Source organism: Nematolebias whitei, chromosome 15 (genome assembly GCF_014905685.2).
Source record: "Nematolebias whitei isolate Nwh7 chromosome 15, NemWhi1, whole genome shotgun sequence".
Taxonomy (NCBI): domain Eukaryota; kingdom Metazoa; phylum Chordata; class Actinopteri; order Cyprinodontiformes; family Rivulidae; genus Nematolebias; species Nematolebias whitei.
In genome coordinates, this window is record NC_056512.1 from 35,900,341 (window position 1) to 35,926,883 (window position 26,543).

Genomic DNA, 26,543 nt, shown 5'->3' on the forward strand with positions numbered 1-26,543 from the left:
GACAAATGAGGGTGGAGGAAGGTGTGTGCTCCACATTTTTTGATGTTATCGGTATAGGCCTACGAGGAGTCGAACCAGCGGTCTTCTGATGAAGGCTCACCTTTAACCTCTGCTCAATTTTCTATGTGTAGTATTTACATAAAACCCAACAATGAGCTGCAATAATCCAGTTTAGATCTTCAAGCGGGATTTTGTGGTTCTGTACAGATTAGATGATTGGCTGATGATTGTAGAGGAGCTGGTGCCCAGTGCACGAGCCTCGGGGACGCGCGTCCGTCTGTGAGCTGCTGGCCCTTTAAGAGGAGCGGAGGAGGCTGGGGGGAGGGATGGCGGAGGGATGGGGTCCGGAGCATCTCGGCTGCGGTGTTTTTGTCTGTCAGTGAGCGCTCCAGGGCGGACAGGGCTGCGAGGAGAACCGAAGGACGGGTAAGAAGTTTCCTCTCCCGTGTCTGTAAACAAAAACAACAACAAGGCGCGTGTTTGATCAACGCGCTCGGTGCGCTCCGGTGGACGCGCCTCCAACGGGACTTTCTTTTGTGAAGCGTCGGTTCTGCCCAAAACGGTTCGGCCGGGTTTGTCCGAAGCGACTGATCCCCAGAGACCTAAAACCTTTAAATGCGGTTAAAACGTTTCTGTTCGGGGTTCTGTCCAAACGGAGCCGTTTTGAATGTTTGGGACGGCCTTTCTGCAGAGGTCGCTTTGTTTGGAGCATCCCCTCAACAAACATATGTCCTTAATTATTCTAAATTAATATTTCTACATGAGCTGAACCAGCTTCAAACAGGGCTGCATGCGCAATGTGATTCTGGGTTTTTAACTGATTTTTGTGGAAATAATTCAGTTTCCATCCAGCAGCATGTGTGTGGTTCATTACAGAAAACTCCTGGACAGGACTTCACATGTTCAGCCTTTTTTAAATTTTATTTATTTATTTTTGAGCTGTTTTAAGCTGGTGACAATTTTCTGTTGACTATTTTTCCACAAGAGCTTTACTCTATTTTCCAGAAATGAAAAGCAAAAAAACCCCCCAAAAAAACATTTGGGATTTTTTTTTGTTTGTTTGTTTCTGACTCTTTGCCAACGCACAAAAAAGGTTTTTGTGTTTCAACATTTTTAATTTTATTAAAAAATATGGAAAAAACTCAATTAAGCCTGAAAGGGCTCTGGGGAGAGGGTGGGTCCTGAGCTCTCATGACTTCCAGATGTTTTTCTTTGCACTTTATGTCTCCAGATTTGTTGGATTCAAAGGTAGTTGAGGTTTTTTTTTTTTTTTAATGAGAAAAAGCTGAATAAATGTAGTCCAGGTGAAGTACAAATCAGCTGCGTTTTGTTGTGGCAATACTTTCTCATGAAGCTCTTTGAAGACTAAAGTTTTCAAATATAATAATTGAAGCATTCCTTCGCCTGCGGCCTTTCATGCCACAGTTTTAGACTTTTAGTTTGATCTTATTCTGAGAAATCTTGGCCACGTAGCCATTTTGAATGTAACTTGAATATATTTACATAAGCTCATGTGCAATATCTAACGTTACCGTCAGCGCTCTGAGTATAAGAACCCCCAGCTACTACCAGCTCCAAATTTTAGCTCAATACATGTAGATTTCACTGAGTTATAACCAGTTTTGTGTGGACTACGGTTGATCATCCGTGGCAGCCGTCATAAAATGGGTGCAATGATAGCTTTCCGAGAGTTTCATTGAAATCCATGGAGTGGTTCATGAAATATTTTACTAACAGACGAACAGGATCGAGCTCAGCAGTTGATGCCAAAGTTGTCGGGCAGAGTTGGTGTTGAGGACGTTGCTCAGCTTCCACATTATTTAGCTGAATATCTGTGAAAGTAACTGCGTTGCAGCCGCAGGTTGTGTTTGCTAGGATTGCTTTGCAGTGGCAGCCATCTTGAATCCCATTGAGACAAAAACTGAATCTGTAGATGTCTGCCCGCCGTTCTAAAAGTTGCATTTCAATCCGTTCAGTGGTGCACGAGACATTTTGTTAACAGTACTGACAAACAAACGGAGACAAAGTCAAAAACTATCACTTTGGATTTGGCCTGACGAACAAAAATGAAGCATTTTTTATCAGAATTCTGGTGAATTGTAACTTAATGCAGCTGTTTGAGATCATTAACGGCTCATCTTTGTATGGGACGTGATGCAGACTGTGCTACATTGTGGAGATTTGTCAGAAAACACGTCAGATGTTGTTATGGAGGACTTGACAGGATGTGGGGGTGTATTCATCAGCCTGTTACGCTACATCTCACAATACACCACTGTCCTGCTCGTAGTGACTTTCTGGTGTATGAAATCGCCCAACGGGCTGCTTGTAGCAGCTGCGTGGAGCGGGTACCCCACAGTCCTCATGTTTCTCCTCCGTTCTATCTGCATCCAAACAACATTTAAAACAAATACAGTATAACTCAAAACCACTGGTCTATTCCGAATCTTTTGTGCGACCACTGCAATAACAGTGAAAGTTGTCGACGCCACATTTTCAGAATCTTTGTTCAATTTTTCATCATCATTATTTATTTGTCCAAGCTGGAATGTGATCGTCTCATTACAGGGTTTGGACCGAGGGGTGCTGTGGTGGAATGCAGAGCCATAAAGCCCATTTGCACACCAGGCCACACGCTGGGTATTTAAATGGTTTAGTGAGACTAATGAAATTACACCCTGAACCTTTATATGTTCTGTCACACTGTCCTGGGTCCATTACAGATTGGCTTCTCTGAACACTTTAATGGGATAACTTGTTGTTTTTATATTTAAACAATATACATAATCATTCTTGTTTATTATCTATCACTTTAAGGACGCTTTAGGTATTTAAATTGTTGCTAATTGGACCTTTTAAGATTATATAGTTGTTTGTTTTGTAGTTCGTCCAGTGCTTTACCATAAAAAAACCTGTTGAAACTTCAAACTTTTCACTTTAACTTTTGATTTGTCAGCTTCTGAACAAGATAGATTAAGAAGTACTCAAACTTTAGCACAATATTTTTTTTAAATCAGTTCATTTATAGCCATTTATGTGCTTCCTTTGTTGTTTGTGTCAGCCATTTTGAATTTGGTTGACCCCCAAAAGTTAATTATCCAATTCCGTAAGTTTTTGTTAAAATTTGTTTGTGTTTCGTGAAATATTTTGCTAACAGACGGACACGGGCAAAAACACAATCGCCTACATTTTGAGGTAAAATACTTGCTTTCATTGTAAACTAGTAACACTGGATTGTTTTTAAAACTTCCTTATCCTCCTAAGACCCGGACTCTTGCATATGTGGATGCCAGGTCCTAGGAGGTTAAACATTATTTCATATGTGAATAAAGGCCCTGTTTACATGTAAACGATTTTGAGTGAAAATGGAAAAGTTTTGTTGCATTCGTACTGTTCATTTACACGAAAACAGCAAATGTTTTCTCTGACAACGACACAGTTTGAGAATGGGCCCAGAGCGCAAAGGTTCAAAAACGTCCTGGTGTCCGTTGTCGTGTAAACAGGAAAAAAAAAAAAAATTCTGTCAGGGAATCCCTGGCTCATGCGCAGTATGACACAAAACACAACGGCTTTCTACAATCCACAGAAGAAGAAACTATCGACAATGGTGGATACAAGTATTGTTTGTGCTTCTGACTCTTATAAATCTATAAATCTGACTACGGCACTCAAACACAGTGCTCATTTTCTACCTCTTTACTTAAATCATGGAAGACGGAGCTCATACAGCTCCACTCAGTTACGTAACGGACGTATGCAAATATTATTATTATTATTATTATTCTCTGCCATCTCGACCATTGTAGCGGCTTTACTTTTTTTTTTTTTTTACTCAAATTTCAAAGAACATAGCACCAACTAGTGGCGTGGTGAAGGAATTGCACCTTTCCCCACGTCTACCGTTGCTGTGTAAACAAAGACTGTAATTAGAATATTTTTATGTAAATGTGTTAATAGAAATGGGAAAAAATTTCAGTTTTCATCGAATCGTCGTTGTGTAAACGGGGCCTAAGTCGCAACAGATCAGAATAAATGAAATGCACTACTTTTTAAAATTTAATCTTTTTAAAGCTAAATGAGTAATTTATATTGTCACTAATAGTTCTTTGAGCTGATAGACAAGATTGTGCATAAATTGGATTAGTTTTAAGCTTGGGATAACTCAGTATTAATCTCTGCTGATGCAGAAAAGACAACAAGTTAATGCTCCTACTTAACATTGTTGACTAATGAAACTAGTCCTCAGGTTTATCGTGAGCATATGGTTAAATGTGGCTTCTCTAAACCTAAACGGAGTAGCTGATTATCTTCCTGAATATTCGAAGTGATCTCTTTTAATACATTAATGACACAGATGGTCCGTACTGTCCATTAAGTGGTTTAATTGTGATGGGATACTGTGTGTGGATGCTTTCCTGCCCTCGTTTGTTGTTTTTGTGTCTTCATTAACAAATCTTTTCAAATCAGGAAGTAATCGATGAGATCCTTGAGAAGGAACCACTTAACTGCTTCACCGTTTCAGGAAGTTTACTTCAGCTGCAGTGCTGTCCGCTCGGCGCTCGACACATGCTGATGTGATCTTTAAACCCGCACCTTGCTCTGACCGGCCTTTTCTTGTGTCCCACTGCTGTTTGGACTTTGTCGTCCTTTTTTTATTTTCCTCCAAACACTCCCTGCTTCTCTGCCCTGCATCAGTTTTAATCCCCACCTACACAACTGCTCAGGAATTTACTCCCAAATGCTTTTTTTTTTGTGTGTGTGCATTTGGTTTGTATCTTTTTTCCGGCGCAGCTCCTTGCCGCTCAGCCCCACCCTTGCTCAGTTTCCTGTTGGAGGTCAGCACAATGACCAATAGCAGACTGTCGGGTATTTACTCTGCTCCTGTTCCAGGAGAAATGTGAGCCGACCAGCCCCTCCTTTTGGCTTGACTCATGCTACCACCAGACTGCTGAGGCCCTGTTGCCGTCTGCTCTCCTACACCATCGCTTTTTAATGTGAAAAACAGAACTTTGTATTTTTTTTTTTCAAGAGAGCAGGGAGGCATGAACATCCCAGGGGTCGACATAAGTGGTTTCCGTTTGTCCGAGACAACTTGTGTTCGTCTCAACACGATCTCGCCTCGCCTGATGGACAACTAAGTGAAATGGATACGGATTAAAGCTTTCTGTCGCCGTGATGGATTTCCATCATCTGCAAAAATGAAATGGGCGAAAGATGTTTTCAACCATCCTGATTTGGGCGGAGCAGTCTCAGATTTTGCCCTCTTGTCCTGCATCCCGCGGAGGAGACGCGGGACAAATGTCCTGCATTTGACAAGAGCTGACCAGGCTCACCTGTTCATGCAGTCTGTGTGGGAGGAGGGATACAGGGGGGCTGTTTCTTGGGCTTCCTGCAACAGCAGGAGTCAGGTTGCCGTAACAATCCTATATTGGCTGTAAAGTGCAAGTTCTCAGCTGTCAGGAACTGCTGGAGTTTTTCTGATTGCAAAAACCATTCCAGAGTTACAGTAATGCAAAGTGAGCTTATGGATAACACACTCAGAATAAAATAAACATTTTGTTGTTAAAGTTCAGTTAAGTTTATTCATGGATTCAATCAGCAACCATCATTTATTAGATTGGAAATCTTTGCTTATTAGATTAAATATTGCTTGGGGGATTGTTTGTGTTTGTGTGTGTGGTTGTATTTGTGGGTAGTTTAAATGTGTAAAGGTTCACGGCGAAAGCAAATCATCTAATCTTTAGTTGTAGTCATCATTAGGGCTGAACGATTTTGGAAAATATTCTAATTGCGATTTTTTTTTTTACGTCTTATGTATTTTTCAACGAACACAAGCAATAAATCTGTTTCAGTTGCAAAAAAAACTCCACTGTTTTCAGCTCTGCTGCAACTCTGTTTCTACTTTTTTTTTTTTGTGTAGCTCCAAGATAGCAACTTAGCTAAAATATGTGCGCGAGGGCATTCTGTACCACTTGTCCATTGTGTTTACCAAAGCTGTAAACCCAGGCTTGGTCACTATATTAATGGGCATCATGTCTTTCACTATAAACTCTGTTATTGCTCGAGTTATTACTGCGTTCTGTTTCGAATTATGTTCATACGGAGTAATACCTTCGAACAGTTCGGTCAATGATCCCTGTCGGCTGCTACTTTGCCTACTTGAAGTTGAAGCACTGGTCGTTGGCATTCCAGTAATGCAACTATCATAAATGGCTTTGTGGTGTTTTTATAAGTATTGATAAAGATTTGTGTTCTGCACAATACACGTCGTTGCACAGCGTCTTCTTTATTATAGCCAAAATAATTCCAAACAACGGACGTGCTGCCGCTCTTTGGTACCAAACTTTCAAATGTTTCAGCTTCTGTCGAGCCTGACACCATTGTGCAACCAGTTAAAACGCAGTGTTGGCTTCTCCCACTCCCTGCTCTGCTTTGCTCCGCTCACTCGCAAGTCACGTAACCAGATCACGTGACCAGTCAAATTGCAGCCTTCGCAATTAGAAAATCTCATTTCATCAGATCGCGATATTATTACAAATGCAATTAATTGTTCAGCTCTAGTCATCATCAGTGGACAAAAGGTGGACTCATGATCGGTGGACACAGGTGTGTTTGTAGGGAAGCGTGTATTTTCTATTGGTTTGTGTACTTGTTTTATTTTACCTACCTGCTTCAGAGGATATTTGGTGATAAAAGTTCACAAAAAAGCAACTAATATGTTCTGAGTGTCGTCATCATCATACAGACGTGTTCAACTTGCACGTGTGACTAAACTCCAAAGGAGACGGCGCCGCCGTGGGAGCGCACAGCCTGTTTGAGTGTCTCTCAGTGAAACAGGCGGCTTTATTTCTTATGATTAAACAATAATAGCACTAATTTTTATGTCACAGAAAGCTGCATGTCTCCGTTTAGCTTGATTTTCCCCCAAACTCACAAAGTTCTTTCTGTGAGAGAGTCAGTTTCAGGTGTTTGTAGTTTATCAACATTATCTGCAAAATTCAATCTTGTGTAGTGTTTAAATAATAAAAAGGTGTTCTGACTATTTTGATGTGCTAAACTTGACTATATTTACAAGTGAGAGGTAACTACTGTGATAGATGTAATTCAATAAATGATCAAATATGAAAACTACAAAGTAATAAATAAACCATTGCATGAGCTAAAGTCCTGTAAATGTGAATGAAATAGTCACTTTAGTGGAGAAATCTGTCAGTCTGACGAATAAAAAATACATTTTTACATTACCATTTATACTCTGCCAAATAATTCCTGTTCTATATATATTAAAAAAAAAACATCTGACAACTGAAAACGCTGAAATGACATAAAAGTAAATTACAGAAAAGTTGTTTAAAAACAGTTTCTTATCTGTCAGAATAATGTTGGTCTTGACGGTGCAGGTTAACGCTTCATTAGGGGACACTATGCTGTGTACTTTTACATGTCTGCAGTGTACTGTGTACTTATAAGGTCACGCACACAGTATACGCCTCTTTATGTGAAAACTTTTGAGAAGTGGCCTGTATGCAAGAATGAGCTCTTGAATGTGTGGGAATGGGAGTGGGGGCAGATTTGGGTGGTTGTAGAACAAAAGTGTAGGTGTAGAAAAAATGTCAAAATATTTCTTTCTGCTTTAATCCCCGAGCCTTAAATACGCTGCCGAGAGCCTCTCTTGCAAAGTCTGATGAGAACGAGGAAGTTCCACTCGAGAGCTTGAGATTTTTTGTCGTCTTCATTGTAAAAGTTGTGGGCAACCAAAAATGTTGGCGAACAACCAGATTATATAAAGACAACCTGGAAATTTTCCTTTAGGCTACCCCTGCATCCCTTTGGGTTATAGTTTTCCTGTCCTGAATTTAAAACCCATATTAGTCTTAAACCACATTTCCCTTCAGAATGCATTCAAACAGTTAATGTTAATATGAGATCTGGCTTCGCTACAGCTGGCAAAGGACTTGTATTGTAATGTATATGTGTGACGTACTCCATGCTGTCACTTTAACCCTCCTTCTGCCCGTGGGTGAAAAGGACCCTCAGTTTTATTTTGGTCATTTTGACCCATGGGCAGCAGGAGGGTTAAAGCTCAATGGCAGCACAGATTTGACAAACACAAAAACCTCTGAAACCACATCTACTTTTGTGACATTTTCAGTGAATTTAAGTCTCGTAAACATCAATATTGATGATTTTGGTCTTTTGCACCTAGAAGAAAATAAAAGGTCAAAGTGTTTTTTTATTTATTTATTTTTATCTCAACCATTGTGTGCCTTTTCCATCGTCTGTCTATTGGAGGTTTAGAATTAACAAATTATGTGATTTGCAGTGATTAAGTTTATAAACTTTATTTACTCACTTGCACACTTTTTGTTTTTTTTTAGAATTTTAGAATATATTTTTGTCAACTAATACACACCAAATACCTCTGGGCTACAAACAACCCAGTGCTGTGTCAAATTTAGACCGAGCTAACCCTGGGCAGCTTTAACTCTGCAGGATCAGGGTTTTGGTTTGACTGTGTTAAGTGACCCACAAATTGTTAAAATCTGTGTATATTTATTATTTTGTTGGATGGTTTTTTGTGTTTGGGATCAGGTTTCTGTTCCCTTTTGGTTTATTATGTTTTCTGTATTCTGGTACCATGTTGTATCTCGGCTGTTCTTGTTTTTATCATCAGCTCAGGTGTTTCTGGTTCAGTTCACTACTAAAAGGTAAAGTTAGAACTTGGGTTGGTGCTAGTTAGCAGGGACTAAAAGAAAAAGAGCAAGTGCGCTCAATCATCCAGGCAAATAAATCACCAAAAAGCCATTTCCACCGCGGACTGGTTTGAAGCACCTCGATGGGGTGCTGTTTGGTGCGATGGATCCTGTTGGTGGACCTTGGACTGATGAGGTATTTTGAATGAAGGACGAAATGTTTCTTCCTAAAAAGAAACGGTCCAGATGAAATGATTTAACTTCTTTGTGATTTATTTACCTGGATGATTGAGTGCACTTAACTCTGAACTAAACTTTTCACTATTTCCATCGATTCCTTTATGTCCAGGTGACTGAGTTCATCACTTTTTAAGGGTGTGGTACCTCTAATTGCATTGTCCAACAATGAAAGCTGGTGTTTTAGTCGAGATGATGCTAAAAGATCTTGTTCACCAACTATATTTAAACTCTCCTGATGCATGCTCAATAATCCAGGTAGACAAATCTAGAATCTAAAAAAGACTTCTCAGACTGAAGAAGTATTTCGGATAAAAGACGAAACGTTTTAGCAAAGAAGAATCCGTCCAAAGATCTGATTCAGCCTTGTTAGATTTATTTAAAATCCTTGTTTAGGGCCAACTCTCGGTATTTAAAATTCCAGATTTATTTGTATTCCCATAAATTGCTGTAAATTCCCTTGGAATATTTCCAAATTTGAAAAAGTTCGTAAATTTGCAGCCCTGGTGAAGAAAACTATGAGTCATCTCTGATCCAAGCACTGGGTCGGGCCTTTTGACCCAACATTTGGTCAAACCGAACCACCTATGACTCAACAGTTAGTGACTTTTCAAAAATAACCCTAGTTTTAGTGTAGAAGACGATTTAATTTGGTCTCAGCTGCAGGATTTGATGAAGATCCACATCTCTGACACGTTCCTCTCATTTAAAAAGTTTCCATCTTGAAGTCTTGGCAACATTTATTCATATTTCTCCTTTTAATTTTTTTAGTTTTGCCCCCTTTACCTTCACGCGCCCCTACATTTTCTCCCATCTTCCTTCAAGTTGCTCTGTTTAGCTTTCCCACTCTCCTCTCATTTGTGCTTTCCTCCTTGTTACTGTTTCTCCTGGGCTGGGAGGAAGTGACTGGTTTATTTTTGTGTCCTTGGGGAGCACAGAGATGAAAATCCCCTTCCTGTAACCCTTTCTTCAGTAGATCTCAAACCGCTATCTGTTCAGCAACAGAAATGAGCTTGATGACGCCGACATAAACCGAGACCTTTTGACCATTCAAAAAAAATGCATTTTTTCTCATCGGGCTGCAGCTGATGGTTTCTCTAGATAAAGTAAAACCATCTACCACTGGTAACGTTTGTGCCCTCAACTGAATAAATCATGGTAGTAGGTACAGCTGTGTTTGTTGATCTGTGGGAGTCTTCAGGCCTCAGACAGTGTTGACGTGTTGGGGGATCTGTGTGTTTTCATGTGTGGTGTGGGAGGCGATGGGAGTTTGGTTAGGCTCCTCTGTATCCTTAAGTATTTGTCTTGCACAAGTATTTGGTATCCGTGCCAACGCATGGTTTATAAAGTGACTTATCTGCAAAAACTTGCTTGTTTTAGTTCATTCTGTATAGAACTTCTTTTTTTACATTAATGTGATTTATAGGTTTCTGTTGGGTTTGGGATGCGGCTACGTTGAGTTTTCTTCAGCATCTTTCCAAAACAGAGCCACAAATAAACCGTTCTGACAGCTATGGAGCCCCGGTTCATTCTGACAACGGTTCAAATTCTGCTCCTTTTATTTCCACGTTCTTTCAGGGTGCGGGTTCACAAGAGCACTTCATTAAATGTTTGTTTGTTTTGAGGCGGATTTCTTCGCCGCACACTCGTACACTTTATGTTTTTCTCGGTCTCTCTGTCTCTGAGATGCCCCTCCTTGCTTTCTATTAGAACCAGCTGTGGAGCCGGAGCCCGAATGAATGGCTCTTTGTCGAAAGTCTTTTTCTCCCACTGCCCCCCTCCACCCTCAATGGCACCGGCTGACAACACTGTGAAACAATGGACTGGACAACAGCGGGTCCTGTTATGATTTTATGCAAAGGTCACACATGACTGAGAACGTTGCAGACAGAAAAATGTTGACCACGCTTTCCCGCTGCATCCAGAGTCTGAGCTGCTAAAGCCCGAGTCTGAGAGTTAGCAGACGCTGTCACCCAGCTTGTCCAGCAGCTAATGGAGGGAATGCATTAAAACACTCGTGAAATCTCTCGCGCCTGCGTTGGTGATTACTTTTCCCACCGAACTGGAGGGTGTGCTTCTGTGCCACGAGATTTGGGAGCGTTAGTCACAAGTAAACAACCCGCGTTACCCAATCACATGGGAGGGCGCCTCCCGCTCCTAGCCTTGAATTGATTAGAGCGCCCTGAGGTGGAGGAGGAACAGGGTGGGGATGCTTTCAGAAGGCTGTGAGAGGTGGATCATCCATGAGGTCGAGTGAGTGGCATCTCATATGGGTATATTCTTCACATCCGGCTTGTCGGTCAAAACCACTGGAATGTTTGGGAATGCTTTTCCTGGCTTTTCAACTTGTGTTTAAAGTCTCATGGGGGCCACTATTTTGTAACCTGTCATAAGCCTGTTTTTATCTCTGTGTCAACAGCTCTGCACCTTAATGGGGTTTACTGTATGTCTCATGATGACTTAGTCCAGATAGTGCCCTTATTTTATTTAATTTTTAAGGTTTTTAACAGTTGCAGTATAAGCAGTGGCAGGCAAAGTTCAAGTTTCCTTTGCTCGTGTTTCCCCACAGGTGCTGACTGTAAAAGGGCAAGAAGAAGAAAGAAGAGCGAGGAGCCTGGGGAGGAGACGGCACATCCTCACAGCGCAAGCAGCTGGTATGAAGCTGAAGCCGAAGTTAAATCCCTCTTTTCCTGAGTCAAAAACCATTCCTCAGTAGACTTCACCAAAATCAGAAAGGCAGAGGGAAAATCCATAAAGAGCTTCCCTTGGAGTGGGAAAATGTGATTCGTATTGCCTGTCAACAAAAGGCAATGGTGGGCAATAATGTTTTTGCTTCTGCTTCTTACAGAAGATCTCTAATAACCCACTGAACACATTTTTGTAAAACTTACAGGAAGTATTCAGAATGAACATCTTCAACCAATTAAGTTTTGGAGTCAAACCAATTGGCCTCAGATGATTGATTAAAAAAAATATATAAAACGTCTCAATTTTTCCAATATTAAGCCAAAGTTTGGTGTGGTTAGAGCTGAGGAACCTTCACAACACATACACCAAGTGCTACTACATGCATTGCAGGTCATTGTTTAAAATCATAATCAACTGTCAAAGTGGACACCGTTTGTCTGTTAAGAAAATAAATCATGACCAACAGGACACATGTTAACGAAACTCTCAGAAAGTACCGTAATCTTTAGATTTCACATCTACAACTGACAAACTTTGGAAATTACTCCAATTCAGGATGGACGTCACAGCTAATCCATCTTAGGCAACACAAGAATTGAGTAAATTTTACAGATTTTGAGTAAAGTTGGATGTGGTAGTAGCTGAGAGTCATTCACAAGACGTATGTATGCAACACTTTGTAATACGACATGAGATTGCACATAATGCTGTTTTAAGGCAGACAAAAATGCTACACCGTCCTCATTTCTCAGCACAAGATGATCTAAAACTCTTAACATGAAAGGTGGCAGGCGATATGCATTCCTTCAAGGAATGCTTGGCGATCATTATTATTTGGGAGTGCTCAGCTTTAATCTTCTGTAATGGCAATAATCATAAGGAGAGCCGGCAAATGGAAGCAACGAGTCTGATAAACTTAAGGAGAACCGAGTTCAAAATGCATCTCGGCATTTTAAACAACTCCCAGGGGTGGTCTCAATCCTCTGACACACCAAAGAATAAGAATGTTTGTTTGTGCTCTAAATTAAACAGTTTCAAACCTCCAGATGTGACGACATAAATGAAAAGAAACTGAAACAATTTGCACAATATAATGACAAAACCACCGCATGGTGTGTTTAGTTATGTGACATCCTACAGGACATACCACGGACATGTAATTTGTGCTGGATGACCTGCATCTTTCCCCCCTGAGGGCCAGCTTAATCTTAATAGCAGGGAATGGAGGGAGTAGACCAGGCGGTAGTTGCTTCCTTTACTTTGGTATCAAGCTGTAGAAGGTGTATGTGTGTGTGTTTCGGTGAGGATTGTCCTGGTTGAAAATGGCCAGGGTGAGTTGTTTAAACAATTGTAGTATGTTGCAGGTCAAAGGTGAACACTGGTTTCTGTTCAAGTGTCATTTCAAAGGAACTCTGTAGAAGAGCTGAAAGAGGGAAGAAGGTCAGACACTCCTCCTCCTCCTCCTCAGCAGACACTCATGGGAATATGTACACACATGCTAGCACATCTGAAACACCCAGTTAGCCACTGATGGAAAAGCAGATGCGAAAGTCGGGTGGTGTGGGCGTTTTTCGGGGGGGACTGATGTGGGAGGAAAAGCTTCCACAGAAGAGAAATTTGAAGCTGAAACAAATACGACTGTGAAGATATGAATTGAAGGGGATGAAAAAGAAAACCGCGGAATCGAGAGAGACTGAGTGGACGAAGCCTTTGTGTCTGGATTGGATTTTTGGTTACTAAACTACCGACTCTAATTATATCTCATCAACTGTCCTTCTGTCCTCCACCCTCCTGCCCACAGACTCTCACACTCTGTTTCTCTGTCACACATACACACACACTGTCCCTTCCAAACACTCCTCTGTGTCACTTTCTCACACATTTGGCCACACCGACACCACACTACATCATGCAACACGTAATCAGTTTGACACTTAACGCTGAAGGCAGACACTCGGAGTGAAGCGTGATGGCAGGGAGCCAAAATTCCTTAAACATTTCATGGTGTTTAAAATCAGCAATCCATCTTTTTACATCTACAACCTTCTATAGTATGTGCAGAATTTACAGATGTGATAAAGTGTGTTTGCGTAATGAAAGAAAAGTCCACAAAAGGTCAATGAAATAACTCAAAACTGACAAGTAATATTTAATTAAAATCAACTACAGAAAGTCGAGCATTGTTTTAGTATTTTTGTTGATCATGATAAAATAAAAAATAAACCTCGATCTCTTCAATTTGTCATTAATTTTTATCTTGCAGCCTCGTGCAGAGAGGTTGGTTACAGTCCTGTGGTCCTTAAAATTCTGAATAATTTGTGCAGTTGTAGTCACCAAAACATCAAGCTGCTTGGAGATGCTCTTTACCTATAGCACGCTGCTCATTATGTTTGTTGCTACGCTCCTGAGACAACTCTCCCTAGCAATGATGGATTTTCATTATTTTATTTTATTTTAATTTTCTCAACTTCTTGTTCTTCTTTTTTTATTCTTGTTCTTCATCTTGTTCTTCTTCTTAATACAACACGCTCGTCGTGTAAATATTTTATTTTAAGCTTGTCCTGATCACTATTTTTAACTTATTGTGTAAATAGTTTTGTTAAAAATCTAAATCTTCTTCTTGTTCTTTTTTGTTCTTGTTATTTTTTCTTCTTGTTCTTTGTCTTGTTCTTGTTCTTCATCTTGTTCTTCTTCTTGTTCTTTTTTGTTCTTGTTCTTCTTGCTCTTCATCTTGTTGTTGTTGCTCTTAATTCAACAAGCTTCTCATGTAAATATTTTATTTTAAGCTAGTCATGATCACCTTTTTTTAAACTTATTGTGTAAATAAAGTTTTGTTAAAAATCAAAATCTTCTTGTTCTTTTTGTTCTTGTTTTTGTTCTTCTTTTTTATTTTTTCTTCTTCTTACATGTGTCAGTTTCAACTTAGTTCAGTGACCTTTGTGGGTATTTTGTTGGGAGCAATCAAATGTATCCATATCTGTATGTAAGGCTGACTAACAGTTTATATCTGGGTCATTGGATAAATTCCTCATGCTCTGTCTAACTGTGGTTCTTCCCACCATTTGACGGTGATGGCAGTGGTAGTGACAGTGGGGCTTTAAATTTCCTTGTTGAATGGGTATACCGTGTGCATATGCATACAATGTTTCCACTGATGTGCAGCGTGTGGTCACCTCAGTACAGAAAGGGGATGAAAGAGTACAGATGAGGAGAATCACACAGAGAAATTGAACTGAACACAGCAGCACTTCAAAAATACCAAATCAGTTTAGTCAGTGTTTCCAAGTGCCCTACTTTTCACAAACGAGCAAGCACCAGTTATGGTCACAAGACTGAGACGGAGACAGGGGGAGAAGAAGAAACACGAAATGACCTCTTACTCTATCAAAATGAACATGCTTTAAGAAAAAAGGCTGCAGTTGTTTAACTTAAACTTGTGATTCCAGCTTCTTAAAGCTACAGTAAAATAATGATATTCAGCCTAGCTTAAACATTACATCTCCTGTTCCCACAAAGCAATGACCTAGAAAGTTAATATTTTCCAAGACAAACTCTGAGCAAAAAAGGCTTTACGCTGCTGCTGCCAACATGTTGCTTTCTGTGAAAGGAAAAAAGTCAATCATGTATTTTTTTTTTTAGATAAATTGATATTTATTCACTATAATACCTTTTTAGAAAGTGTGTTGATGGGGAGAAAAAAGAGTGATCATCCAAGACCTGCTGATTATCAGCTGATTGAAAAAGGAGAAATGCTCAGAAAACTGAAGAAAAGACTGGCAGAAAGTTAAAAAAAATAATGTAGAAGACAACAATTTTTTAAAAAAATAAAGTGAGGTGGAGAGGGAGCAGAGACTGTCTGCAAAGCTTAAATTGAGGGGCGAAGTAAGTGTGCACGGATGATTCCTAATAAGGCTGCAACTGGCAAACGTCGGTCCTGGAACTAGCTGCCAGGAAACTTTCCCCTGTAACTCCTCTCTGTGCTGCAAACAGAGGCAGATACACAAGCAGCCACCCTTCAGAAAACGAGTGGATAAAATTAGACATGGGGGGAGCAGGGGGCTTAGAAAAAAGGTGAACTTGTTCCTAATCAACTTGCATAAAGAACAATAAAGCCAAAAAATAATTTTTAGGCCCAATCTGAAACAAATGGCAGTGAACCGTCTGGGTTTCATTTTCATACAGGATAGTTTTCTTCCAGCTTAAGTTAATCATAATTAAAGAAAATGTGTTTTAAAGACTGTTTTTATGCTTATTTTGATTTTAAACGTGCATTTCCCAACAGGTGGGAGTTTTTGCATGACTGAGAGGAAGCCACACCCTCATCATGGCTCAAGTGCTGCACATGGACCCCGGTTTCCCAGGTGCGTTTATTTTACTCACAGCAACTGATATAAAGTCGACATACAAATAAGTAGAACAAATAAATAGTGAAATATTAAACATAGGAGCTAAACAAAAACAGATGACATATTTCACATAGTGACTTTTATATATCTCATAAATTTACATATTTTAATATAATTCTGAGATGTATAAAAGTCACCACGTGAAATATGTCATCATACATTTGTCGAGTTTAAATTAAATGTACATAAGCTTCAGTAAATATTTTTCAGTCCTAAAGTGAGATTTCTCCAAAGAGCAACTTTACTGTTTCATTGGATTTTCTATGCAACATTTATTTCCTGGACATTGTTTACTTGTATTTATACATTGTTATACATGTACATATTAATAGAATTCTAACAATGTATAAGTATTGCTCAATACTTTTAGTTAAACCAATACTCAATACAAGATCGCTCCTATGTTCGTATGCTCTTTGTGGACTTCACATCTGCCTTCAACACCATGATCCCCCAAACCCTGATGGACAAACTACTCACGTTAGGACTAAGCCCCTCCATTTGCAACTGGGTACTAGACTTCTTAACTAACAAACCACAGTCAGTGAGGATCCACTACTTCTCCACCACCATAACCCTCAGCACTGGCTCCCCTCAGGGCTGTGTGTTGAGCCCCCTCCTGTTCACTCTAACGTATGACTGTGCACCAACCCATCCAGGCTGTCATATTGTAAAGTTTGCAGATGATACAGCGGTGGTGGGATGCTTCACAAACAACAATGAGTCCAGCTACAGGCAGGAGGTAGAACACCTGGAGAGCTGGTGCAGAAAAAATAACCTTCACATCAATGTGAAGAAGACAAAGGAGATAGTTGTGGACTTCAGGCGGAACAAACACACCTACCCCCCCATCCCGAACATAGGAGGATCTGCGGTGGAAGTGGTCTCCAGCTACAAGTACTTGGGTGTACACATGAATGACAACCTCAGCTGGAGCAACAACACCACCAGCCTGATCAAGAAAGCTCATCAGAGACTCTACTTCCTCAGGCGGCTGAGACGAGCTGGTCTGGGAAGCTCAGTCCTCGCCTCCTTCTACAGGTGTGCAGTGGAGAGCATCCTGTGCTCCAGCATCAACGTGTGGCATGGAGGCTGCACAGCTGCAGAAAGAAAAGCTTTGCAGAGAGTGGTGAAGGCTGCACAGAACTCTGTTGGAGTCCGTCTCCCCACCATCACAAACATCTACACCTTCAGATGCAGGAAGAGAGCCACCTGCATCATGAAGGATCCCACACACCCAGCACACACAATTTTGCCCCACTCTCCTGAGGCAGGAGGTTAAGGAGCATAAAGAGTTGAACCACTAGACTCAGTAACAGCTTTTACCCTGAGGCTGTTAGACTCATGAATCTCTAACCAGAATAACCACTGTGAAAAAAATCACACTATGTTGCTGCTGATCTGTTTCATGTCGCTGCTGATCTGTTTCATGTTGCTGTGCTAATGCGTGCTCATCTGCTCACAGAGACTTATGTTTGTGCTGCTGTTCGGCGTATTGTTTTTATACTACTAGTGCTTAGTGTATTTTAGTTAAAGTTATTCTTAGTTCATATCTTAGATCTTATTACTGTTTTTCTTTTACATTTTAATACTTTGTTGGATGTAACAGGGACTCTGTGTACACAATTTTGTACACAGGGTCACATGTGGTGTGTATGACAAAGAACCTTGAATCCTTGAAGATAAGTAAAAAATATCCAGGAAATAAATGTTGCATAGAAAATCTAATGAATAGGTAAAGTTGCTCTTTGGAGAAATCTCACTTTAGGAATGACAAATGTTTACTAAAGTGTTTTTAGCTTATGTATATTTAATTTATACTTTTAGGATTTTTTTTATTACCACAATCTTTCATTTTATTGTAATTTAACAATTTTATCTCGTCTGTAGGATTTTATATAGTTAACTGATTAAGGTTTTACCTGACACTCATCTAATGTATAAAAATACTCACTTTTTATTTCTTAAGACCAGGTTAGACTCAACTTCAATCCATTTAGTTCTTAATTTGGTTCATCTTTCAGAGTGCATGCATATATAGTCATCAACCCAGAGATTATGTTGTTTTCTAAAGTCTGAAACAAAGATTAGACACAGATTTCCGTTTGTTTAAAGTTGATTTCCTTCCCCTGCAGGGAAACTCAACCCGCCTGCTCCTCCATCACTGCACACCAAAGAACAGGAGGCGCCTTACTCAGTGGAGACCCCCTATGGCTACCGTCTGGACCTAGACTTCCTCAAATATGTTAACGACATAGAAAAGGGGAACACAATCAAGAAGGTGCCTATACAACGTCGGCCACGCTATGGCTCCCTGCCTCGTGGCTACGGCTACGCCGGCTCCTGGTGGACCTCCACAGAGTCTCTGTGCTCTAACGCCAGTGTGGACAGCCGGCATTCCTCGTACTCTTACTGCGCCCCGGGTTACCACACGTCACAGAGGCCCAGTTTTAGTACTGCTCGTGTGGAGAAGACCCTTTTAGATGCTCGCAGGAAGCTGGAGGAAGAGAAAGAAGGGCGAAGATTCTCCAACCTGGGCAGCATGCACAGCAGTGTGGTGGGCTCGAACACCTCCATCAGCAGTGCACACAGCTTCAATCGGGCTCAAGGTGGAGGGGGGTCCTTCACTCCAATAAGCTCTGGCCTGTCCACACCAGTAACTCCAACCCCCGCCCACTTACAACATGTCCGAGAGCAGATGGCTGCAGCTCTCAGGAAGATAAAGGAGCTTGAGGACCAGGTGAAGACCATCCCTGTGCTGCAGGTTAAAATCTCTGTGCTGCAGGAGGAGAAGAGGCAGCTCAGCGTTCAGCTAAAGAGCCAAAAGTTTCTCGGCCACACGCTGGGTTTTAGCCGAGGTCGTACACGTGGGGAGCTCTACATAGACATTCCTGAAGAGGATGTGCGCACTGGAGCTAAGATTATCAACAAAACAGCCGAGCCTATATCTCCATCCACTGCTGAAGCCTCCAAGCAAGACTCGGGTTGTGAAATTGAAGATACGGTGATCGTTGGTGGAGCCCGACCAGATTCAAAGAGGGAAGTACGCACCATTGGTGTGGGGCCAGAGGGCTGTAGGAGCAGTCGTGATGTGGGAGTCTGGGTTCGGGAGAAGGATCTGGGTCTGCTCTCTGAGACGGAAACTCTTAAAGATCATGTAGGTCAGCTTGAGGGCAAGTTGAAGAGGACAATGCAGGAGCTGCAGGCTGCACAGCAGCAGGTCACAGCAGCCCAAATGGCTCCTAAGGCGGAGCATCCAGTAATGGCAACCAGCATGGGGTGGCAGGAGCCACAGGGCAGCAGTCTGCACACGCTGGTCAGCTTTACACAGCAGCCACATCAGAGACGGCAACGAACTGTGGGGATCCAGGTGTACACACTGGAGAAACCTACAGTGGTGGAGGTGGGCACGCTGCTCCAAGCAGAGCCCTGCAGCTCCCCATCACTGCAACCAGCTGGTGGAGCAACAGAGGGACACCACAAAGGACAAACTGAAGGTCTGAGCTTTGCTGGTGAAGTAGGACAAAATACACTAAATTATTTGTTTGAATATTATTATAAAGTTCTCTCTGTTGAGTTTACGTTATACCAAAATGCAAAACCTTAGACATACTTCAAGTCTAATACTAGATGACCACTAATTATAGTCTGAAAAACCTAATGTATAATCCAGGCTTTTTGGATTTCAACAGATTTTATTTTTACCATGGTGTCTATTTAACGGCTTTTCTTCATATATTTGTTGAAGTTCTTTAATTGTTTTTGTTTTTCCCCCATCTTTTTAGAAGGTCCAGTTGAGTTGCCGATTGCAGTTAGCTCTAAGCAGGTACGCGATGTCCTGAAAAGCGGGTTGTCTACCTCTGTACCAGTTGCTAATCCTGCCATTGTTGTAGCTTCTGGTAATCAAATCGGTTTGGTGCACTCAAAAGAAGAGACACAAACGGCTAGTGAGCACAGAAAGTCACAAGCAGGTATGAGGACTGAACTCCTCCACCAGTATCCCATTTTATTCTAATCAGGTTTCAACTTGGTGTTTGATTGATGGTTTCTTTTTTTAGCCTCATCTCCTCAGTCCTCACTAAGATCAATTATGAAGCGGAAAGCACAAGGTGAACCAGGCTCTCCCTCGACAAAGAAAAACCTGCAGTTCATTGGAGTCAATGGAGGGTAAGTGTCCATTATTGCAGACCAGCAATGAGCTATTTCTATTCACTGTGGTACATGTAGGGAAACAAAAATGTGTATTTTATTATTGTCCAGCTTCGCCTTTTGGTGGTGGATGATCACTATTTTCTGCTAAATGCAAAGGAATGCAAAGTTGCTACATTTCTGAAATGTGAAATCATGAAAAGCAAATTGTCTTTCAGTTATGAATCCACGTCATCAGACGACAGCAGCAGTGAGAGTTCAGATGAGGGGAGTGACTCGAGTGAATATCATGAAGCCAGAGAAAAGCTACCAGAGCCTCCCGTCCAGCACCAGCACGCAACCCTCCCTGAGGCTCCCCCGCCCCAAGAAGAACGCACCAGTGTACCTCAGCAACCTGCAGCCAAACCTCCTGACTCGCAGCACGATCATTCCACAACTGTAGACACAAGACAGTCGGGGAAACCTCCTCAGTCACCAGCGACAGACACTACTGTGCAAAAATGTGCCTCAGATTCCCCCTCATCTCCATGTCCAGCTAAGGATTCTGCCTCTAAAGAAACTGTTGAACAGTTATCAGAAAACACCCCGGAGATCACGTCCACGGCACCTACAGCCACGTCCACACCTGGTCAAAACTCCATTAAACCCTCAGCTACTTCTTCTTCAGCAACATCTGTCAATAAAAGCTCTGAAACTGCCAAACAAGAAACACCTGCCCCCTCCAGTCAGCCAGCAGATGCAGCAGCACCTTTCAAACAAGTCAGGTAAGTACGCTCCCAGCTAACCAGTCAGTCTGATGGTGAGGATTAAATTTGTGCGACTGATTGATGTTTTGCTTGTTTTCTGTGTAGATTGGAGCTGAGCGAAAGCTTCATGTCAGCTCTATATTCCCTGCAGAAAGCTTTGGGGGAACCAAATGCCTTCAGCCAACAAGGAGCAGTGAGTAGCCAATCTAATTCAGACTCTTTCTAGGAATTTCCCAATCTACTTGTTGCATTTTCTAAACTTTAGAATATTGCTTTCTTTAAAACTCAGTTTTGAAACCACTTTTCAATGTAAATTTAGCATTTTTACATCTGTGCTGAAAAGTCAAAGAATACTTTTGATGGATTTCAACAAACCCTGCACGCACTTTGATTTGCTTTACCAAGAGTTCAGGTCAGAGCTGTGATTTTCTGTTTGTGTGTTCAGTGTTTATTTGCTTTAAGTGTCCTCACTGTGTCTGATCTCAGAGGACGGCCTACACCACCGTGCTGCAGGAGTGGCTGCGTGTGTCCTGTCACAAAGCAGCCGACACAGCTGTTGTCAAGGCCTACATGGACACGTTCGCCTCCATCTCCCCTCAGCTGCTGGAGTTTGTGATCAACATGGCAGATGGCAATGGGAACACAGCGCTCCACTACACCGTGTCTCATTCCAACTTTCCCGTGGTGAAACTTCTGCTGGACACAGGTGAGCTCAATGTGATTGTTTACTTTGTACAAAACTATCTTAAGAGAAACTAGAGAAAAAACATTTTCTGCAAAAATGCAGAGAGCTGAATGACATAAAACATGGTGTTAAAGCTGGAAATAGCATAACACTAGCTGAAGACTAAAATAAACAAAACACCAGCTTAAAGCTAAGAACAACACCAGCTAAAGACAAAGTAGCAAACTTCTAGTTGAAAACTAAATGTAGCAAAAATCTAGCTAAAATTAGCAAAAGGCTAGTTAAAAGCTGCCCTGTGATGGATTTGCGACCAGTCCGGGGTGTACCCCGCCCCTCGCACAATGATTGTTGGACATGGGCACCGGCGACCCACGTGACCCAAAATGGAAGAAGCGGGTAAAAGATAATGGATGGATGGATAGTTAAAAGCTAAAAGTCACAGAATGTTAGCTTAAAGCTTAAAGTAAGATAAGAACTTTATTGATCCAGCAGGAAATTGTAACACAAGAGAATAAAAATAATTCAAGTACCCTGAAGATTTCAGATAAACTTTTTTTTATTTTTTATGAGGAGCTCTCCATGAGTTTTATAAGGAAAACATTTGTAAATAAAGTTAAAAGTTACTCAAAACAAAATATAATTGTAATGCCCATCACATGATGGTGTAGAGGCTGGTCAGCCGACTCAGGACCCGAAAGTCCCAGGTTTGATCCCCAGTCATTGCACATCTAGTGGTGGCTGAGCAGCACACCTTATCCCCAAAATGCTCAGAGCGTGCTTTCAATAGCTGCCCACCAGCACCACCTGGTGGTGGATGGGTTAAATGCAAAGATCCAATTTTGCCATTGTACAGGAACATACAATGATGATAATACATAACACATTATTATTATTATTATTATTAATTAGCTGAACATTTTGATATATGAATGGCTAAAATACCACAAACTATGCAGAAGTTAGGTTGCTAAAAATACAGAAAATGTAAAAAATCAGGACAACAGTATGAATGCTGAATAAGCATTAGATTAACATTTAATTTTATTCACTCAATAGATTAACAGACACCAGTTTTTTTGTTGTTGTTGGCTGCTGCAAAAATAGATTTTTTTTTTTTTACAGTTTCATATTTATTTAATACGAGAAAGAAGAATTATAAGAAATATTAAATCATGTAAAAATATTATTTTATTATAATAAAGGCTAAAATTAGTGCCTTTTTATATGATTGATTGTATTAATCACAGACTCTTGCATGGCCCTATAATAAATCTGCGTTGCCCGTCATTGGGCGCAGCTGGATCACCTGCCACTGATCGCCCTCTTTTATCCTCGCAGGTTTGTGCAGTGCTGACAAGCAGAACAAGGCGGGCTACACGGCCATCATGCTGACGGCTCTGGCTGCCTTCCACACGGACAGTGACCTTCAGACTGTTCTGCAGCTGCTGCGCACGGGGGATGTCAACGCCAAGGCCAGCCAGGTGCGCACTCTTCTGCACATTAGCTTTTTCTGCATCTCCATCTTACAAACAAGACAAAACATTTTTATTAGAACTCTCTTAGCTCCAGACACAGCACAAGGGTTTAAAATAGATGTTGCAGTTTTAATGGCTGTAGCTTGAATATGTTATAAATCATTAAAACTGGAATGATGTGTGTTTGCAGGCTGGGCAGACGGCTCTGATGCTTGCAGTGAGTCACGGTCGAGGGGACATGGTTCGAGCGCTGCTGTCCTGCGGAGCTCAGGTCAACATCCGTGATGACGACGGCTCCACAGCGCTCATGTGCGCCTGTGAACACGGTCACGTGGATATAGTTCGCCAGCTTCTTTCCGTCCAAGGCTGCGATGCAACTCTCACTGACAACGTAAGCGTTTCTCGCCTGCTTCTCGGTATTATAAATCCAGCTGATACCTGTAATTTCGCCTGAAACGTGTCGCTGTATCGTGCAGGATGGCAGCACAGCTCTGTCCATCGCCCTGGAGGCCAGCCAGAATGACATTGCTGTTCTTCTGTACGCTCATCTCAACTTTGCCAAGCCTCCATCTCCTGTGAGTACACCTGCTATGGAGTAAACTGTAATTCAACAAAAATGGAACCATGACCATGAAAAAAAAAATAGTTTCCCTTTTGTTTGATTAAAAAATGTACATAAATTTATGCAAGCAAATGTATCTTATATCAAATTAATGTTACTATGAATTATTGCAACAAATCTGTATGAGCTAATAAAGCTAATACTTCAACATGATGATTATTTTACATAAAACCGTGTTACCCATTTTCTGATAGGGCTGCTTTATTTGTTAATAATAGACAAGAAATCGACCCTATTGAATATTATTGTATGGACAGAATAAATATAATATGATATAATATATAATATTATAAAATGCTCAAAAATGAATCCTAAAAAGCACTTTGTTCCAAAAAGAAACCAAGTTTTGTTTGTCTTATTGTTGTAAATACACCTGATGTTGTCTCACCTGGACATTTACACTAAATATACTAGGGAATAATTACTAGTACTGCCGATATAGTACAGTAGTCCCTCGCTACTTCGCGGTTCGACTTTTGCGGACTCACTCTTTCACGGTTTTTCAAAGTAAGAGTGGACATGACACACAATTGGCTGATTGATGGATGAGCCACACAAGCGGCACGGATTGTTTATTTAAAATAAATTATTTTAAATGATTTAGCGCCTGTGTGCAGCCCACATGTGCAGGGAGAAGCTCCCTCTGCAGCCTGTCATGATCTCCTTCTCTGCCTCCTGCGGCTTCTCTGCCCCGCCCACATTTCTCTTCCGGCTGCAGCAGCTTCGAGGGTTAACCCTTTGCTGTCCAGATGCAATGACCGACTTTTGTCTTCCAACTTAAAATTCAAAGTATGTCACATCGTAAAATCGTCATAATCACAAAATACAAAAGTGTTAAGAAGTTATTTTTTAATTATTTTAGAACTTCTATGTTCAGTTGTTACAGCGTAATTGATCAAGAAGTACATTTTTGCTCTGTGCTGCATCAGCTGCATGAAGGGTTAACCCTTTGCTGTCCTGCTGCACTTCCCTTCTCTACAATTTAAATTGAAATACTGTAATATTTTAAATAAACAATCCATGCTGCATAGTTTGTTTATTTAAAATATTACAGTATTTGAATTTAAATTGTTTATTTACACAGAAGGTGGGAGATTGGGAGTGAAACTTGTCCTTGGACTACTGTATCCCTACTTCACGGTTTTCCACTTATCGTGGGGGGCGTGTCCCCTAAACCCCGTGATAAACGAGGGACTGCTGTATAAGTACCTGTTCGATCTAATGCATCACTAAATCATTTGCAATGTGACAATTCTCCAAGATATTCTGTAGAGTATAAGATCTAAATCAAGGTTTTCAGCTCGTATTTATTTGATGACATATTTGTTATAACTTTTTTTTTTTAGGTTTCTCCCAAGCCTCCGTTCTTGGGTTCGTCTCCGCCTTCTGGTGACCTGAAATAAACCACACTCCTGCAGCTCTGCACCCATTTCCCCCCATTTCCCCCCCGTGTAATTACAAAAAACATGAGTTTGTTTATAGGGTTGACTAATTTAGGTACATTTTAATGAGATGAATATTACGTGACAGTTTTTAACCATTGTTATACGTTAGTTTTTTAGCGCACAATTGTCATTTTGGAAACTTACTTGTGTTTGAAAGTATATAGTGTGTATGATAAATGAGTGTGTGTGTAATCATCAGCCTGGCATAACAAACTCACGTCTGCACTGTTTGTAGTGGCACTTACAAATCAAAACCACCTGATTTTATTATACTGGTCATTATTATTATTATTATTATTATACACTTGTTGCTTTATTTCACATTGATCTCATGTTGAATTTGATTGGAGCAAAGAGTTTTTATTTAAACACGTGGAGTAGCTGTTCCACTGTAGCATCATTATGTGTGACCATTACTGCCATCTGGAATAAAAGAAGCCAACTCTCGTAGATAAGTGTCCTTGCATCAACTGGCTCATTGATGCTACTAAATAATAACACCACCTCAACAGTTATACTCTAGATTTATTTACACCAGAGTATTTTTATAATGTTCTTTTTATCCAGGACCTCTGAAGTTTATAGTTTTACCTCCCAGGCAGTTAGCTTAATTAAAACACATCAATTAAATGCATGTATTGACCACATTTTGGATGTTAAACCAAAAGTTTTTTTGTTGTTTTTTTCTTTTCCCTGAGCTCTGAGGCTGCACAGTCCAGCGACACCGATCTGGTATCAGTGTGAAGAAGGAAAGAAATTATTTTCTGCAATATTAGAGTTTTTGTATTTATAGTCATGAAGGTATTTTGGTGGCGGAAAGAAAAGATCGGATTGTATTTGTTTTGCTATGTGTGTTTGTAAAATTTTACAAGACAGGGAAGCTAGATTTGTCAGGGAACGAGTAAGTGAGTCTTAAAAGGTTTGTCTCGTGTAAGTTATGAATATTGAAGTAATTTTAAACTCCTAAATACTATGCCTAAAGTCTAACTCCTTGAACAAAAGCGTGGAGGCTATCGATGTCAAAATGTCTGTTTACTTTTTAAAGATTTTTGTCACATTTTTCATATTCACTTTTCAGTGATAAAATTTTGATAAACTTTTGACGGTTTTAATTTAAGTATCTTGTCTTTTTATACATGTAGATTTTTTATTCTCACACCTATTTTATGTAACAGCACAGCTCTGTAGTTTGTTTTCTGATGATTTATGTACAATTCTGGACTGTGTCTCTTCTAATATGTGCATTTCAGAAAACAGTTATTAAATGTTGACCACTCTCGCATTTATTCATTACAGCATAAATTCACAAATCTTTTTGTATGAGAGCTTCTGCTTTAGAAAATCAACACAGACCATTGCATCCCCAGGAGCTTTGAATGTTATCAGCCCATTAAATG

The 26,543-nt window shown here is 40.6% G+C and overlaps 1 protein-coding gene across 1 annotated transcript; it reads left to right on the forward strand.

The window, feature by feature from the left end:
* The first annotated feature begins 324 nt into the window (after positions 1 to 324).
* Positions 325 to 26,422, forward strand: kank2 (KN motif and ankyrin repeat domains 2). Its single transcript, XM_037689117.1, has 13 exons — positions 325 to 426; positions 11,500 to 11,584; positions 15,901 to 15,979; positions 18,160 to 19,521; positions 19,810 to 19,995; positions 20,083 to 20,191; positions 20,392 to 20,937; positions 21,025 to 21,112; positions 21,406 to 21,625; positions 22,943 to 23,085; positions 23,270 to 23,470; positions 23,556 to 23,654; positions 25,048 to 26,422. Exons 3-13 carry the CDS (start codon positions 15,943 to 15,945, stop codon positions 25,102 to 25,104), a joined length of 3,048 nt encoding a protein of 1,015 aa, XP_037545045.1. The 5' UTR covers positions 325 to 426; positions 11,500 to 11,584; positions 15,901 to 15,942; the 3' UTR covers positions 25,105 to 26,422.
* The last annotated feature ends 121 nt before the right edge of the window (positions 26,423 to 26,543 follow it).